We start from the raw sequence: 19,810 nt of genomic DNA, 5'->3' as shown, positions 1-19,810 counted from the left end.
TGATATGAGCTGACTGAGACCGCCCAAATGTATACACAAGTAAGGTGGGCGTACCTGTCAGTACAGTACAGTTGCTTTGGAACATGATGTTCCAAATATGGTAAGAGGCGTTACATTTCTATCACAAGCTTGCAGTATTCGACCAATCACTACGCACTGGTTAACTGGCCAATCGTAACACCCCTCGCTTTTCAGAGCGATGAGCTTTGTTAAAAATCTGCGCGTTTCAGAGGCATGGCAAAGAGGAGATACAAACATGCACGGTATGTGGGAAATACAGCATTTTTTAACCTCAAATCGTGCATACACATTGCATTACATTTAAAACAATTGACAATATTCGTTTTAGCCATGTCATATGACTCTTTTAAACATGCAAACTGTGTGTGAACATGCTGGTTTCATCACAACAGAAAGATATGATGTAAACATAAACATTCGAAATGATTCCAAACTTACTAACAGTAAATTCTCAATTCATTTGCCATGATGGGATGTTGGATTAATTTCTGATTCAATGAATGATTTGTTCTTTTTCAGTTCGTTCACCAAAATAATTTGTTCAAACTCATTCAGTGATTCGTTTCGTGACCATTTCGTCATATATTACATACAGTAGGTGGCGAAAATTAGTGTCTTGTATGTAGTATTAAATGTAGTAAATTTAAAAACGTCTTTGTATAATTGTAATGTATATTACACTACAATATATCATATTCTGTTGTTGCGAACGAGAGTGACACAGGTGCTGTATTGAGCAATTACATGCTCTAATTCATTCGTTCAGCAGCTCCTCATTCACGAACGAGATGTCTGATTCGTATGTGAGATGACTGACTAGTTCACTGAAGAATCAGTATTCGTTCAGTAGCTCAAACCAATGATATTGTTTTTAACATTCAGAAATCAGAGATTATTGGCTCATACTTTAGTCAATCTTTCACAGCAGGACAGCGAACCCTGAATCGGGTGCAGATTAAAAAGTGCATGACGTGACTGATTTCTCATATTTAATGAAAGCAAAACATATACAAAAGCAGTATTAGCAACAACAAACTTCATGCATGGGTTAGCATGTTTAAGTGTCATGAATGTGTCATCTTGAATTATTGTAACTATGATTATATAAATATATATAAATACGTGCTTATCACAAACAGTGCTAAACTTTCATTAGGAAAAATAAACCTGACTACAAACCACAGTTAAAGGGGTCATATTGCGAGAATACGTGTTTTTCTGTCTCTTTGGTGTGTAATAAGTTGCCCATGCATGTATTAGACACCTAAAAATTACAAAAATTAAAATGTCGAAACAAAAGATGCGTTCTGTCTAAAAGTGAATGCTCACCCAGACCTGCCTGGAACGCCTCGTGTAACACGTATTCGCGCCATATGACCCCTTCAAGGAAAAATATTATTTTTCTCAGATTTTGGATGGAATTAGCATGGCAACATCTGAACGGCATAATTTTCGACTAGTCAGTGCACATAATTGGGCAGAGATGTTTTATGGTGAATATTGTGCAAGGCCCCTAAAGCTTTTCAACAAGAGCTTGTCTGTTTCTCATCAGGTAACAAGTAATATGTCAGCTCCATGGCTTCATAGCAACTCCCGAAAAAGAACGGTGAGTGCCCCAAATATGCAGTGACACATGATAGATGTTCTGTCTGTCAGTTTTTGATAATGGATTTTTACTTAATGATTCAGCTGCAAGACAGGACCCAGTTTAGCGACAAAGATGTGTACGCACTGAAGAGGTACTGGGACAATGGCATGACCAGCCTGGGCCTTGTGTGCAAAGAAAAGATATCAGCCGCCGCAAATAAACTCAATGTGGACAGTGAAATCATCAAGGTCTGTAATTAGTATATAAATCACTTCAGTTTTCTCTGCACTACTTTCATTATTGTAGGCCTGAACAGGTACACATAGTTGCAAAGTGGGTAAGTTACAACAATGAATAATGCTTATATTATTTGTAGATATTTACTTCATTTATTATTTATAACTACAGAACAAAAGTAAAAGGGATACAATATTTTGTCTTTAAAATGATTAACAAATGCTACACAAATATCTATCAGTTTTTAATCATATATGTTAAATAAGCCACGTGATCATTTATCACATTTAGTTATTAATAATAATAATATCTAATATTATATAATATTTTTTTTACCTGGCAGAGATCAGACAGGTTAACAGGCCAGAATAACACTGCATCCTTACCAAATGCGATGCTATAAGATTCCTTCGATAAGCAATTTTTCTGTCCACAGTCCACACTGAATGCGAAAACGGGGTGTGACTCGACAATCAATAAAAAACACAGCCAATCAGAACAGTTTTTTTTTTTGTTTGCCATTCCCTGCAGCTGAAGAGTTTGCACACAGAGAGATGCATCTTTTTCACTCGACTTCAGAGGGTTTCCATCACTCTGGTTTTATTCGCATTTTGAAATTTTGAAATTTCAAATAAAAAACCCTTAATTCGCAAAAATGGTTTTACACTTGCTTGAGGTGTTTTTTCATTTTTGCGAAAAAGGGTTAAAGGATTAGTTAATTTTAAAAATAAATTTTCATGATAATTTACTCACCCCCATGTCATCCAAGATGTTTATGTATTTGTTTCTTTAGTCGAAAAGAAATTAAGGTTTTTGATGAAAACATTCCAGGATTTTTCTCCATATAGTGGACTTCAAAGGACTCCAAAAGGTCAAAATTACAGTTTCAGTGCAGCTTCAAAGGGCTTTAAACGATACCAGACAATGAATAAGGGTCTTATCTAGCGTACAATCGGTAATTTAAAAAAATAAATAAACAGGCTTTATAAACACAAATGCTCTCCTTGCTCTGTTCTGCGATACGTAATACGTAATTACATTGAATTACGCTTGACGTAGGCGGAAGTACCGAGTCAATGTGGAGAAGGAGGACCGTTCAAAAGTTGTGGAATGTTTAATGACACATATTCAAATGTGTTTGTGTCAGTTTATTGTTTAAAATTGTCATTTTGTGTGCGTATCCTGGATGTTGTAATATTAAAAGAGCGTAACCTTTTCAACGTAACTACGTATTACGTGAAGTCATTAACATGCATCGCAGAACAGAGTAAGGCAAGCATTTGTGTTTATAAAGCATATACATTTTAATTTTTTTAGAAAATGGCAGATCATTTAATAAGATTTTATAATAAATTTAATAAATAAGACCCTTATTCATCGTCTGGTATCGTTTAAAGTCCTTTGAAGTTGCACTGAAACTGTAATTTTGACCTTCAACCGTTTGGAGTCCATTGAAGTCCACTAGCCTATATGAAGAAAAATCCTGGAATGTTGTCATCAAAAACCTTCATTTCTTTTCGACCAAAGAAACAAATACATAAACATCTTGGATGACATGGGGGTGAGCAAATTATCATTCAAATTTATTTTGAAAATGAACTACTCCTTTAATGCGAAAAATGGCAGATGGAAACGCATTTGCCGAATAAATTCCAACAAGAAGTCACGTAACCTGACTAACCAGAGTATCGATCTTGTTACACAGCATCTGAAATGTTGTTATGGTCATTCTTAAATGCCGGAGCAAAGTCGTCAAAGTATTTCTGTAATTGCCTCTTAGCAGGGGCGTAGCTACATGGTGGCCATGGGTGGCCACGGCTACCCCTGAATGATGGATGGTCACCTATCTGGCCACCTCTGTTGTGCGAAGCAGTTTTGAGATGCGTGTCGGAGTTTACAGAGTGCTGCGCAGATCATTTAGTGAATGCACTGAAAGTAGCGCGAGAACATTACTCTCACGTTAATATGTCATAAACTGACGCACTGACACAAACAGTCTGAGCGCTATTAGCTGAACAGCTGCTAACCTCTTCGCTTCGTGACAGTGCACTGTCTGTGTACCATGGAAGTTCATCGCGAGCAGAAGGATCAGGGTAGGGTTGCACCAGCCATTCGTAAGTTCTTTCTTAAACGTGAACATTAAGTCCACACTAGAGGCTTAGTAACTACTACTAGCTAGTTTGTAACTAAATCTGTATGTTATTCGGTTGCACCATTTGGTGTTAAGGCAGAACGTAGCTAGTCCGTAAACTCTCCGTAAAGTAATGCGTAGTCGCATAATATGACGTTTACCTTCAACAGTCCAATAGCGGCCTTAAATTAGTGAGAAAAAGTTGGTGAAATGTTGTGAATTTCAAAACATTCTTGATTTAAACTTATTTTACCTCACATAATAACGGTAAAAACGGTATATAGAATACTACCTTTCATGAATAACATATTTAAAAGTAGATTAGTAAACAAATGCTGTTTAAAACAATACAGCCTACTTCATGCAATAATAAATGACATGCAATATGGGTGATTTCATTTTACTGCCAACTGCCAATTAAATAAAAAGAAGATTATTTCATTTTGACGTGCACAACAGAGGCAGATTTACACACACAGAGGCGTGCTAGGACGGTTCGTGTTAGAGCAGTCAAAAATTAAATGTCATCACATAATGTTCTCTATTTTAAAAGGTAAGTGACTGTAAATGTCAGCATTATCATGTGTGTAAATCATTGAAGAATGTCGAGTGAAACAAGAGCTTATTCCGTCAGGAGGCTTCCGTAAATATTTAGTTTATACATAACATTGCGCTTCAACTAAGTTGAATGGTGCAACTCAAAAATATTTTGTAGTGCGTACGTTGTGACTTAGTGCCCGTTTAAGTCAAAACTACAGTAAGCTAAGTTGTAACTTATGCACAGCTGGTGCAGCCGGCTCCAGGTCAGTAAAATCAGTCTTGTTTAACTGGATTTCATTCATTCATTATATTTTCGCAAAAGTTTAAGTTGGGGTATTGCAATGGTTATTTTCTATAAAAAATGCTAACTTACTGCAAATGATAGCTAGCTAATTATTTTAAAATAATGTTAGCACATGAAAGCATTGCAAATAAATTGTTTACTCTACGTTCTTTGTGTATGTTTTTGACCAGCAAACTATGTGTAATGAAGAATTGGTGTAAATGACAGTAGAAGAATTTATGTCTGTAAGGATTTTTTGGTCACCCTAATAAAATCACTGGGTCTTACCTGGCCACCTCTAAAAAAAAGTTCTGGCTACGCCCCTGCCTCTTAGAACTGTCACGACTGTGTTTCCCAAACAGCAGACATTCTCAAAAGCACCGCATTTATTGTGTTTCGTAATCGTCTGCTTGCTCAAGTATTATAATATATTTAAATTATTATATTCAGTGAGTTCTGTTACTTTTCTTACTGATATTTAGTGGCAGTTTATTAGGAAGTGACGGTTGACTAGTTGGATGGAAACGGTACTATTCGCAAATGTTTTATGCGATATTCCAAATTTGCGCATAAGCTAAATTCGCAACTTTGGATGGAAACCCTGATGCCTCGCAGTACGCTATGCTATATTTATCAATGTCTCTTATCAACCATGTTTGATGATTAACATGTATGAGGTGCAGAACTTACATCAAATGAGATCGCTGTGTGGTTAGAGCTGTCAGTCGCGATTTCGCAGAAAAATAAACCTTTTCTAAAATAGAAACGGTTGTCGCTTGTTGTGCAATGCCTTCGCGGCTGGTTAGGACAAAACTTCAATCAACATGGAAAAGATACCTTTTATCGCGTGCCTTGGCATCGCGTTTGGTTAGGACACGGTGTAAGAGACAAGAAATATCAGTCTTTTTTCTTAGAATAATAACATGGTTTTTTAAATAGTGGTTGTAAAATAGCATTGTGCATTCAAGGCTTAATTCTATTTTACTTTCTAACATGAACATTTAACAGACATGGATTGGTAACCGCAGAAGAAAGTACCGTTTGATGGGCATTGAAATTCCACCACCTAAGGGTGGACCAGCTATGTTCTCCAATCAAACTGAAGCCTATTCTCCTCAAAACCTTGAAGATGAACATGGAATTCCTGAACTAACTGAGGGCAGTGAACACAATGGCATTGTGCCACTCTGTTTGTCTGATGGTGGGAGAATTTTTCATGTTATTGGCAAATTATAAGATTTGTAGTAACCTTGTCATATTATTAATAGTTTAATGCATTTACATTTTCTGTATTCATTTTACATTTTCTTTTTTTTTAAAGATGGAGCCAGTGATTGCTGTGAAACAATAAATTATTATGTAAATGACGAATCAGATAGGTCCAGTGCTGCAGGAAATGTGGTATGGGTCCATGTTTATTTACTTTCAAGAGAATACAGTACATGGTTTAATGTTAACTGTCTAACCTGAACTTTAATACTAACTCCCTAACCTGAACATGCATGAAACTTTTAACTAGAAGATTGAAATCACAGATGACGAGGATAATGGTGACATATTGAATGCAGAGATGGAACAGATACAAACATTCCTGGAGTTCAAGGTAAGTAGAGTATCACAAGCTGAATGAGAAAGTGAAGAAAACAAATGTTAATGGCTCTGAGCATTTTTTTAATAACTTCCACAAGAAGTGTTTTGTAAGATCTCTGCTTTGTTAAACAGCTGTAAAAACTTTCTTAAGTGTGTGTGTGTGTGGTAAAATGACTGGGAAAAGTAGATTTTATTAGTTTTGTCCTTTATCTGTATCTCCGCTGTTCTTACTACTCTTGGATGGTCTTAACTGCAGATAAAAGGGTGGCAATACACTAAAAAATTGCTTTGTGGTAAAATGACTGGGAAAAGTAGATTTTATTAATTTTGTCCTTTATCTTTATCTCCGCTGTTCTTACTACTCTTGGATGGGCTTAACTGCAGATAGAAGGGTGGCAATACACTCAAAAATTGCTTTGTTTGTGTAACAAAATTCAAAGTAAGGAAAGAAGGAGACAGGGTTGGCATGGCTGGGACTCAGAGTCTTTATTCAAAATAAAATATACAAAAGCGTCACAGCGCATTCACTCAACAATAACTCAAAACGCTTGTTAGATTCCACTCTTCCGGGTAGCGCGTCCGTATCGAGTTCCCAGCCGGCTCTCTCTCCCCGTTCTTCGCCTGAGCTGGTTTTTAACCATCTTCTCACCAATCACTGGAATGAGACACAGGTGTTCATGATGTGCACTTGACCTATTTACACACCACTCATCTCCTGCCTCTCAACTCAACTCAACTTTATTTATATAGCGCTTTTTACAATTTACATTGTTACAAAGCAGCTGTACATACGACATATTGACTATAAGCAAACCAATTAAGGTTGTACCTGCAAAAACAAGAAAAAGGTGAAAACAAAGAAGACAGACATACCCACATACAAAACACTCCACACACACAATATGCACACGTACTAACACACATACACACCGACACACACACATGGACGCGCACACACACACGTACACAGACAAGTACGCGCGCACAAACACACACACACACACACACATGCACAGTGAGAGCACACATTTAAGATAAAGGAGAGAGAAGCACAGGTGACAGGTGACCGCGTCCTTCTTTATCCAGCTCTATCATCTCAGCTCTTGTCAGGTCGCCGCTTCCCATTCTCCGCTCTACCATCAGGTCAGGCCATGAACTGCATCCTGCTCGCTGTGGTAACCTTGGAACAATGAGACAAGACTGGCTGAGAGTAGAGTACTGTTCTGCACTCTTTGATGCAACAAGTACATCAGTTGTGTTTTTGGTTCCGGTTGATCTAACTAATGCAGCCTAAACCCTCAGAGGATTTATATTATGGAAGTGTAGTGTATGCAAGATTAAAAAGATGCGTCTTTAGTCTAGATTTAAACTGACAGAGTGCGTCTGCCTCCCGGACAGTGCAGGGAAGACTATTCCAAAGTTTAGGCGCTAGATAGGAGAAGGATCTACCACCTGCACCTGATTTTGAAATTCTAGGTATTACCAACTGACAGGACACCTGAGAGCGTAATGCACGTGAAGGACTGTAATACAAAAGGAGTTCATTCAAGTACTGAAGGGCTAAACCATGTAGGGCTTTATAGGTAATAAGCAAGATTTTAAAGTTAACGCGATACTTTATAGGTAACCAGTGCAAGGTTGACAGAACCGGGCTAATATGTTCATACTTTTTTGTACGTGTAAGAACTCGAGCTGCCGCGTTTTGGACCAGTTGGAGTTTTTGTAATAAGTCTGCAGGGCAACCACCTAACAGTGCATTACAGTAATCTAGTCTCGATGTCATGAATGCATGAATTAACTTCTCTGCATCTGATATTGACAGCATATGACGTAGTTTAGATATATTCTTAAAATGGAAAAACGCAATTTTACAGGTGTTGGCGATGTGGCTCTCAAATGACAGATTACTATCGAATAGAACGCCAAGATTCTTTGCTGATGACGAGGGTTTTATGGAACATCCGTCAATAGTTAAGCAGTATTCTTGGTTGTTACTTATAGCAGTTTTCGGTCCAATAAGTAACACTTCTGTTTTGTCCGAGTTCAGTAATAAAAAGTTGTTACTCATCCAGTTTTTTATATCGACTATGCATTCCATTATTCGATGGAACTGCTGTGTTTCATGAGGCTTGGAGGAAATATAAAGTTGAGTATCATCAGCATAACAGTGAAAGCTAACTCTGTGTCGCTTTATTATATCTCCTAGAGGTAGCATGTATAATGCGAAGAGCAGAGGCCCTAAGACTGAGCCCTGTGGTACACCGTACTGGACTTGAGATTTGCGTGACACCTCATTGTTTATTGCTACAAATTGAAAACGGTCGGATAAATAAGATTTAAACCATTTCAAAGCTATTCCTTTAATGCCGACGTAATTTTCGAGCCTATGTAGGAGTGTGCTGTGGTCAATGGTAACGAATGCAGCACTAAGGTCTAGCAGCACCAAGGTCTAGCAGCACCAATAACGAGATACAACCTCGGTCAGACGCCAATAACAGGTCATTTGTAACTCTGATCAAAGCCGCCTTTCCCCTCCCGCCGCAGACCTCGCTGAACCACGCCATTAGAACCATTTTTTAGTGTGTAGATAAGTATTGTCAAGATCAGGTTTTTTCAGTACTGCGATAACTGTGGTATGTTTTAGACAATATGAACTATTCCTCAAGCAGTTTAAAAAAAGATCAGGCCCTGCAGTATAGTGTCACCAGTTTGCTTAAGAAGTGTATTATAAGGACATGAAGTAAAGGGCCCTGCCATTTCAGATGCAGGAGATGATTTGACATTCACAATTAAAGAGTTGGTGGCTGCATGTTTGACCTCAGATTGGCTACCATTAGCAGGCCAGTGGTCTTTTGGCAGGAAACTTTATTTTTAATTTTTTTCGAAACATTTCGATTTTAAATGCATAACAATAAAAAGCTTTTAGTCAGCCAGACTAGAGCATGAGGTGCCCATTAAGGGTCCTGCTGTACAGTCTTTTAATTAGGTTCAGGACAGGACTTTGACAAGGCCACTCCGATGGTCAACGCACAGTGTGTGTGATGCACATTTCGTCATCAGAATAGTGTGTACATACTGTACATGCACTAGGGCTGTAACAATATATATATCGCGATTCATATTAATTATACCTGTCTAGGTCGATTCTGAAATCTCTTTGATCAGTAGGAAGTACTGCTCGATCTAAAACCACTACGAGATTGAATCGTTTATAACGTGCATTTGAAAAAGGAACACTCATCAAACATCATTATAAATATACTTTATTATCGTGAAAATACTTGAAAATGTTTGAAGAACAGCGATAGAACATGACCATTGGCATCAAGTTGTGTCCCAATTTGAAGGCTGTGACCTTCTAAGGTCGCGGACTTAAAAACGAGGTCTCGGTCTTCAAAACACGCAGCCCCCGAAGTCCACGAAGCAAACCGAAATGAGACGGTCTAGCCTTATGCAGGATTTCCAAGATACGTCACCTGCTGCTCCTGTCACATGAAATCCTAAATGAAAATGAAATAAAATTAAATCATAAAAGTATGCACAAACTAACATTACTGCTATCATTCTAGAAAGCAGTCAAAACATTGAGATCACTTCTTGTTAAACTCTTTACTTTTGTGAGAAAATATGAAAAATAAGTAGTGCAGTACAGTATGTCTGGCAGTTGTGAAGTTGTCTGACAGTTTTATCATTTTAATTTGCACTACAAAGAGTTTATTTATATTTTTATTCATATTTATTTTGTGGTCTTAAGGAGCATCATTTTATTTACCCACTTCCGGTTTATGACAGGGTATCACCCAGGGTCCCAAAATATCAAGGTGGATACCCTGTCATGTCTTCACTCCACCGAACCTGAATCCTCAGAACCTGAACCCTTACTCCCTCCAGCCATCATCGTGAGCCCAATCCAGTGGGCTATAGAGGATCAGATCGCTGCAGCCACCCTCAGTCAGCCTGTTCCATCGGGAGGTCCTGAGGGGAAGATTTTTGTCCCGCGGAGCTTCGTATTCCCCTCATGGACTCAGCACGCTCTGTTCCGGGATCTGGGCACCCAGGTAGTCAGCTGACCCTCTCACTCATCACCAATCTGTACTGGTGGCCTGGTATGGTCCAGGACATCTCCTGGTTTGTCAAGGGATTTTCAGTCTGTGCCATAGCCAAAGTTCCCTGACGTCTACCCCAAGGTAAATTTCTGCTCCTGTTTATGCTCCTGAAAAGGAATGCACTCCTCCTTTCCACTCTACATCATTAGGAAAATTAGACCTTCCTGTCAGAGCATGCTATGCAAGTCCTAGTCCAGCCCCTCACCCTGTCCAGACTGGACTATTGCAATGCGCTACTGGCTGGACTCCCAGCTTGCACAACCAAACCTCTACAGATGATCCCAAATGCGGTGGCAAGAGTGGTCTTCAATGAACCGGAGAGAGCACACGTCACTCCTCTCTTCATTAGGTTACATTGGCTCTCTATAGTTGCTCGCATCAAATTCAAAGCTCCGCTCTTGGCCTACAAAACTGGTTCGGCAACGCATATCTTCACTCGCTAATACAGACTTATGTACCCGCCATATACCTACACTCTGCAAACGATCAATGTCTTGTAGTGCCATCCCAAAAAGGGAATACACCAAAACCTCTACTCTCCTGCAATGCCGCCATGGGACGTTATTCTGGCTGTGGCCTGCCTCACCTTCTGGGTACTTCTGCTCCAGGTTTCTCTCTGGCTCCTCCACACCACCCTGGATTTTGTTGGTTTGTTGATGCACCAAATGCATAATTTGAATTCCTGTGAAAGAAGGTCACATTTGAAGTATGCAGCCTTCGAATGCAACCTCCGGAGGACGCAGTCCGAAACGACACACAGCTTTAGTGTTCTCTTGTTGGCCATGCCGCACTCTTTATATATATACACATATATGTATATATATATATATTAGTGCTGTCAATCGATTAAAAAAATTAATCGGATTAATCACACATTTTTTCTGTGATTAATCACGATTAATCGCACACAACAATTATATTTTAAAATATACTTTTACATTTTAATAATTTCACATTTAATCTTCAAATTGATGTAGAAACAACATATTTCTTTAACAGCATCATTTTATGAAAGCTAACATTTTGATATTAGTATTGTAACTGATGTCTCTATTAAATTGATTATTTTAACATTAATTATAGCCATTCAACAGTATAATTGAGAGCTCATGTAGGAAATTGAAGGACACTAAATTATAAATTAAATGCAGAAGAATTCTCATTAAAGCTATAAAATCACATTGATTTCCTCTTTTATTTTGTTCTTTGATTAACATTAGTGACAGGAGTCACAGCAGCACGTTTAAGAACGTGGCCCCTTTAAGAGCTGTCTTAGTACGCAGATCTGACCGTCACCGCACTCCCATTTTCACAACTCTTTGCATTCATTTAAGATTTTATTTTACACTTTGAAGTCTGTGCTTAAGAAAATGCTAGACAAAACGGGCTTTCTGACATAATCTTGTGTGGTTTTATCCATTCAAGCACGAAAGAGAACTTAACACGGATGCGCTGTCTGACAGAGATTCACCGACGCAGCCGTTACTGTACACACCAGACTGGACCTCTCGTTGCGTTTTGCCACGTCCCACAGTTTAGAAGCTGTCTATCTTCATTGAACGCGTCAAAGCAACTGTTTAAAATCGCGCTTAAGTGGTTTAAAAGCCTGTACACGAATAAGAGTGTGATTACATAATGTAACGCTAGACAAAGGATGTCAAAACAAACGGATGCTGCGTTAATTGCGATAAATATTTTCTCACGTGTTAATTTGAAAAAATTAATTGCATGCGTTAACGCGTTAACGTTGACAGCCCTAATATATATATATATACAGTATATATATATATTTCCTGCTTCCTGTCATATGACTGGTAACATGCCAGGCCAACCATGCATTTCTTAAAGAGCAGGTTTCAAGGTTTTTGTAAGTGTCCTAATGTTGTATTAGAGTCCCCAACAACATTTTCAAATGCATCAAAGTTAAAAAAACGGTGCTATTTTCTTAAAATAAGCATTTAGTATCTATCCATTTCTCAAAGATCCCTAAACGATTCCTCCGAAGCTGTTCAAACGTTCCGCTTCTCTAAGCTCCTCCCTACCGCGAGTCCAGTGTGCTCCGATTGGCCAACTGGCCCAATCAGTTGTGATTGGTCTTTCTTCATACACTGCGTGTCAGAAACGAAACGCCCATTACCACAGTTCTTATCTCAGGAAGGTTTTTGTAAACAAAGACGCTGTGTGTAAAAATGGCATCAGTATTACCATATCACAAGTTTTTATCTTCATAAACTTATCTTCATAAACCATTCAGACTATTGTTTTCTGTTGATCTTTTTTCGTCATAGTTGTGGGAGAACAACAACGGCTCTATCCAAAAGTTGATCATTACTTTGATTATACAGAGAGGAGTAACTGAGCAAGTTAGCAAGAACTTCCAAACATAATGCACACACCTTTACATAATAAATGATATAGTGCTGCAGTCCGTTTTTAAAATAATGACAAGCAAACCGTTTTGTTTGAAGGGGATCATGACCACAGCTAAACTTGGCACACTTGACAAAACCATAATGTGAGACACGTTAGCAAAGTGCTACCATGACTAAACGATAAAGGGATAAAGTTTGTACAATACTACGACATGTAGAACGACAACAGTCTACAATAACAGCCACATTATTAGGTAAGAGTTGGATTATTAAAACTGTAACACTGTTAACTTATACATTGTTTACCTGGAAACCTACAGCTGTACTAAATATACAACACGGATTAGCACAATTACTTTAACGTATATTGTAAGCACTCAATTTAACATGTACACATAACGTATTTATCATACTTACAGCTTGTGGTTCTGAGACGCTTGTTAGTCAAAATAAAGTTGGTATTGACTTATCTTTAAGGGTCTAGAGGTTGGCAAATCCTGCGTTGAAAATTTGAGAAGCAGTTGTCGGTAAAATGACGAGCACATTACACAAGGTTGGAATTGTACTGCAGTGGTATCGTGGGGAAAAAAATGTAACCACTGATCCTTCACATCGTCATCCTTTGGCAGCGAAAACAAAGTACGCCGTTTGCGTTCACAGCACAAAAAACAGCGTCCCCTCGACATGTTGTATACGCAACACTACCTGAAGTGCTAGTGGGCAGGTCAGAGTGTTCCTGTTTCGCTGGAAGGCGGGGATTGTGCTGATGCATTACACTGTGACATATCGATGTTACACTCAAAAGATTCGAAAGCCTAACGATTTGTTTGGGCGGTTCGGAGTCGACTCCTTACTTTGGAAGCCAATATCTTAATTTATCATGGACTTTTTGAAACAACAACTTTGCAGATCGTCAAAATTGAAGGAAAGCTACGTTACACACTGAAATTCCGGTAATTTTATGAGATTCATGAAACCTGCTCTTTAAAGACATAAACACTAAAAATGTTAAGAGGAATAAAGTAGACTAAGTAGTTGAGTAAGGATTGTAGTTCTAAGGAGGTTCTACTGTCTCTAGCCTTCCTTTTGGTATGCTGATCAGAACACAAGAGGTGATCAAGGCTCAGGTTCAATAGGGGTTTATTGAGTTCTTTGGTATGGGTATATAGATGTGGTTCTACAATAAACAGAAATAAGAAAATGATCAGTAAATGAAATTACACAGCCTCAATATGCTTTAAAATAAAGTATAAATATATATATAAAATATAATCACAGCATACACATCACATGAACAATAACTCGTAGTAGAGCAACTTACATTACAACAGTGCTGTCATATATTTATGTAAACAGACTCTACGCACGGAATCGAAAACGAAACTGAAAGCCACTAACTTCACACAGCGTACAATAGAGTAAGAAATAAGATAAATAACTGAATAAAGTTAGTAAAGCAGCATAGTCACATGCGTAAACTTGTCATCAGGTGACAATACAAACTGGGTATTATAATTGCAAACAGAGCAGAATGCGCTAGCTTAGCCTTAGCACTGCGTGATACACTAACCCCATAACAGCGGCAAAACATCGAATTAAATATAAAACATAATACTATGACTAAGAAGGGTTTGTCTATGAGTAAAACGCGGACTTGCAATCAGTCATAGAAGCACAGTAACCCATACAAAGTGAGGATATTTTTCCTGGATTGTGGCCACATCTTTGGTTTATCTCCTTCTGCCAACTCAGCATGGTGACTGACAGGTTCACTAAGCCTGCCTCTTCAACACTAAGAAAACATCTAAACTCTATTATACATAACATAATTGTAATAAATAGAGTCTCTTATGTGACAGTGTCACATCTCACTCTCGCTTTTTCTAACGTACCTTACTCCTGCACGGCGCCCAGATGCGTTCTCTCTGAAATGTGGCATCGGTTGATTCATGTAAAACGGTTTCGAACTACCGGTGTAATTTGGTCACTGCTTTTAAAAATACAGAGTTCGCTGCTTAAATATCCGACTTTAAGGCCTAGTCCTGATTTAAGCTAAACTCTGTCTGTGAAACCAGGCCTAGATGTTTTTTTTTAGATATTGAAGCAAATTACATAAATAATCAAAGACATCAACAGAATATATAGGATATGTAAGGGTTTAAGGCAGCAGGTTGTTGCCTGTACATCTGTTATCGCAAAATAAACCCCTTCAGTGTGATACAAGACCCTCCGCTTTGCGACAGGTCCTTACCACACTGTCAGGGTTTATTCTGCAATAACAGCTGACTGGCTGTACATTATCCCACTTATTACACAACTACTGACGTCATAAGGAAGTTAGTGAATATGAAATATTGATTTGATATATTGTATTAGATCATTTTTAACGAATGCAGACCGTCTGAAAGGAAAACCTGTTTACTTTCGGTTTTGAAGGAATAGTTATAATTTCATGATAATTCACTCACCCACGTCATACAATGGTTCTTATCCATATAATGGACATAAAAGGGCTGTTGGTTAAGGTCCAAATTTGAGTTTCATTGCAGCTTCAATAGGACTCTACACGACACCAGCAGATGAATAAGGGTGTTGTTTAGCGGGTGTTGATTAAAACAAAAAAATTATATACTTTTTAAACATAAACATATTGTGACCAAGCCACCGAAATTCTTGCTTAGCCTCAATGTTAATTTATTTCATGCCTAAATTTTTGTTTGTGGTTAGATATTTGTTTTTGTTGATTTGAATTATTTTTTAATACATTCTTGGTTGTCTGAGTAAAGGCATGCTCTCTCTGTGAATGCTCTCCTGGTTAATGTTCACTTTGTTATGCTTACATGGATGCGAATTAAATGGAGGACTACCTGTTGTTTTGTTTTGGACCTATTTTTTGTATGCAACCATGTTTCTTTCTCTTTTTGGAATGGCCATGGATTTTACCTTTTCGCTGATGTGGCATTAACTGTGGAGCTTTCCAGAGAAATTACCTTGGGACTGGTAAGACTATGGAGTTTTTTTTTTTTTGCCGGCTAACTGGATTTTTGGGGGCTATTTTTTATGTGGACTCTTTTCTTCACCTGAACTGTGCCGTCTAAGATCTATTTAGTTGCTCCATGGTTTGTTGCATGCTGAATGTTTGAAGGCATGCCAGGCCAACCATGCATTTCTTAAAGACATACACACTAAAAATGTTAAGAGCGGCTTGCACTGTCTCAAAGTGGCACGTAACACGTAATCACGTTGGAAAGGTCATGCAGAAGCAGAAGTTCCGACCCAGTGGGAGAAAAAATACAGTTCAAACGTTCTTGGATGTTGAATGACATATTATACGTATGTCTTTGTGCAAGATTATTGTTTGAAGTGGTCAGTTCGTGTGTATAATAGGGCTGTGGCGATATATCGCGGTTCACACTAATTGTAACTATCTAGGGCGATTCTGAAATCGCAAAGGGTTTCTGTGTTTTAGGCACAGCTCTTCCATGAACTATGGCTCTTTGATCAGTAGGAAGTATTCCTCTATCTAAAATCACAACTAGTTGTTTATAACGTGCATTTGAAAAAGCAACACTCGTCAAACATCATCATTATAAATATACTTTATTATCATGAAAATAGCTTAAAAGGTTTGAAGAACAGCGATAGCAAAGAGAATAGAATACCAAGAGGAGAAACTCTAGGGCTTTTTGAGAAACAGTTCTTCGGTAGTGCGGCCGCAATTTTGGGGTGAAAATGCCAGCTGGACAATAGCACAGATACACAGAATAGCGCAATAGAAATATTCTCAAATTAAGTCATCAGTAAATTTTATGACACCTAACGTAAATGTTGTATTGTCTTATACATGTATATGTTTTATGTCATCAGTTCTGGAATCCAACCATTTAGCCTACTTTATTGAGCTATTTTCATTTTTTGCAACTTAACACATTTACTATTACTGTTATTAGTTAATATTACTCCACTAGGTCTGAAATTAATGTGTTACATTTTAGACCCCTGGAACACACTACAAACCTGATGATCTAGAAACATGCTAAAAAAAATAATAATTTAATGGATTTAATGGTTTTAATGTTAAATCCAAAAACACACCTACAAAAAGGAATGTTATAATGGTTTTAATGAAAAGAGCTAATGGTTCATAATGGTAACAATGGTATTGTTTTTTAACAAGAATGCATTGCTGAAAAAACAATAGAAACCCAATTCTAATGGTTTCCATTAAAATGAAATTATGAACCATTAGCTTTTTCCATAAAAATTTGGGAATTTGACTGATTAATATGCAATTTTGTCCTATGGTGTGACATCAAAAATGTAGGAAAAAACAATAAAGAAAAATCTTTCTTATTGTGATTGATATTATAAACAAATATTAATAATATAAAATCTAATATTAACTGTTTGTTTTCTAAATTTTGATGTGTCACACCGTAGGACACAATTTATTAATCAACTAACCATTTATTGTTCATCAATGCCAATTTTTCTAAAGCATGTCGTTAATTTGTTGTTATTAATAAAGTGTTTACAATGCTAATATCAGCTGATATTGCCACCACAGCAGCAAAAACTATTGGACTGCTGAGTTGCTTTAACTCCAAAATGGCAGAAACGCAGGGCTGCTACAGGGCGCTAGTGTTGCAATGGAACTTTATTTAGAGTTTCGCCTCTATTCTATATTCTTTGGATAGGATATTTTCTTTTTTTTCTTTTTTTTATTGTTTTTGCAGGTACAACTTTAATTGTTTTGCTTATAGTCAATATGTCTTATGTCAATGAAAATTGTAAAAAGCGCTATATAAATAAAGTTGAGTTGAGATGAGTTGAGGATATGCCCAATGGCATTTCCTGGAACTACGGCCTATATTTGGAGGTTCTGCGCGAGAGTGCCCTCTGGCTTTCGGATGTGTTGGCATTTAATTGTAATTCATTGTGAAACTGAGCATAGGAATTGCACGATATCGTCCCAGCACTAATGCATATCAGGGATGTTTAAATCTTTTTAAATCTACGTCATGTGTTTCCTAGGTGATTGCTTAATACGAAAGTCGCGGACAGGCTTACGGAGGCAGTGCAAGCTGTCTATTTATGTTGAAAAAGTATATACGTTTTTTGTTTTCTAGGAAAATGACTAATCGTTTCGCTAGAAAACACCTTTATTCATCGGCTGGTGTCGTGTAGGGCCTTTTTAAGCTACGATGAAACTGAAATTTAGACCTTAACCAGCAGCCCCCCGTTTAAGTGCATTATATGGATAAGAACCCTGGACAGCTTTCCTCAAAAGCCCCAAATTGTTTTCGACAGAAGAAATAAATAAACAGACGGCTTGTATGACATGTGGGTGAGTGAATTATCATGAAATATTTATTTTAAAGTGAACTGTTCCTTTAAGGTAAGACACAGTGTTCAAATGCCTAGAACAGGCAATTAGGTTTATTAATTTGTAAATATAATGTCATATATGTTAGTAAAAGAGTATAGATGAGTATAATATTACACTGTACCTGTCAAAATCATTTGCAGCATCTGGGTGTCACAGAACAAACAGGCTCAGTCACCACACCGACCCCACGTGACCCATCCCCAGACTTCTGATCACCATCACTCATTTACCCTCATTACGATCTGTAAATAGTCCAGCACACTCCCTCCCTCATTGTCTGATCTCGTTTCAACGTACAGACTCTCTTCAGCTCCAAGTATAAGGACTTTTCCTGAACCTTCTTCTGGCTACTCTTTGATATCCAGTTTTCCCTAGTCATCTAAGTTTGTCCAGTATACCAGCATCATCTCGTAACCCCTATTTACCGGATTACCTTCCAAAGATCAGAGCGTTTACAATGTCCTGTTTCCAAGGACAGTATTATCTTTATTCTATTTGCCTAGACTCTGATATCCACTATTGATATCTACTGTCATTTATCACTGTGTGCGTGTCTGATGAGTCATTTCGTTACACTGGGTTACCATGTTGGTACACGATCCGGGATGCCTGCATGATCCGTTCTGCGCATGCGCGTAATTACGTAGTAAACCACGTCACGGTTTCCCTATGCTATTGGTATCACGTATGCGATGAAACACTTGACGGCCAGGCGGCACAATTGGCTGCATATTTTTGTAGGCTACATTGTGTTTTTCATTTAAGTTCACGGCGGGTCTATTTTGATGTTTTTAAATGTAGCTTACACTATGCATTATGATGTGTTTACGTGGTTGCTAATCCAAAATAATAGGAGTTGTTACATGAACATACACGAATTTGGTTACATGTGGAATAAAGTCTGAGTCTTTCTGTCACTGCAAACCTTCAGTTTCCTCCATACTCCCCTTTGCGATTCATTGCTGTATGGCATTAGGCCTACTTAACTTGCTGTGTTTCGATCTGAGGTCAGTAGTATTGTCAAAGACGGTTTGTGTCGTTTTTTTATTAAAAGCTGCTAATATTAGTTAACTTTAAATTGAGTAATTTTGTATTAGTATGGGTCTATATGGGATAATATATCTATCTATATAATCTAAATGAGGAAAATAATCCCTTCAATGGTGTTTACAGAAGACAATAAGGAACATAATATGCAATTCTGCCTAGACTATCTGCACTTACATGAAGAAAGAACTACAAACAATTCTGGGGAAACGTTACAGAGTATTTAAAAATGACAATGGAAATGACTTGAAAGAACGCATAGTGTGCACACACAAGTGACATGAGACCAGAGGTGGACAGTAGTGAAAGTCGCGGTACAAAGGTGCGCAAGCGTGGAACAGATCGTGCAGTGTTTTAAATCGTCGCAAAACAGAATTATCATTTGCGCATGCGTGTTTTCTACTACGTCATTATGCGCATGCACGGACGGATCGTGCAGGCATCCCGGATCGTGTACCGACACCATGTGTTATTAGTTTTGAGCTGTTGTTACTGTATCTGGGAAT

At 37.9% G+C, this 19,810-nt stretch overlaps 1 protein-coding gene across 5 annotated transcripts in view; it reads left to right on the top strand.

The window, feature by feature from the left end:
- hdx (highly divergent homeobox) overlaps window positions 1–6,543 on the top strand; it is an 84,296-nt gene extending 77,753 nt beyond the window's left edge. For 2 of the 5 annotated variants that reach the window (XM_057326757.1, XM_057326756.1), the window contains 5 exons: window positions 1,574–1,627; window positions 1,711–1,857; window positions 5,809–6,001; window positions 6,122–6,201; window positions 6,320–6,433. In XM_057326757.1, coding sequence (XP_057182740.1) covers window positions 1,574–1,627; window positions 1,711–1,857; window positions 5,809–6,001; window positions 6,122–6,201; window positions 6,320–6,430 — 585 coding nt within the window. In that variant the 3' untranslated portion in view covers window positions 6,431–6,433. Of the gene's footprint in view, window positions 1–1,573; window positions 1,628–1,710; window positions 1,858–5,808; window positions 6,002–6,121; window positions 6,202–6,319 lie in introns of all 5 variants that reach the window. The other 3 variants (XM_057326754.1, XM_057326753.1, XM_057326755.1) reach the window with 3 other exon arrangements.
- The last annotated feature ends 13,267 nt before the right edge of the window (window positions 6,544–19,810 follow it).

The sequence above is a fragment of the Triplophysa rosa genome, unplaced genomic scaffold, assembly GCF_024868665.1.
Source record: "Triplophysa rosa unplaced genomic scaffold, Trosa_1v2 scaffold126_ERROPOS923952, whole genome shotgun sequence".
Taxonomy (NCBI): domain Eukaryota; kingdom Metazoa; phylum Chordata; class Actinopteri; order Cypriniformes; family Nemacheilidae; genus Triplophysa; species Triplophysa rosa.
This window is presented reverse-complemented; position numbering and strand designations above follow the sequence as displayed.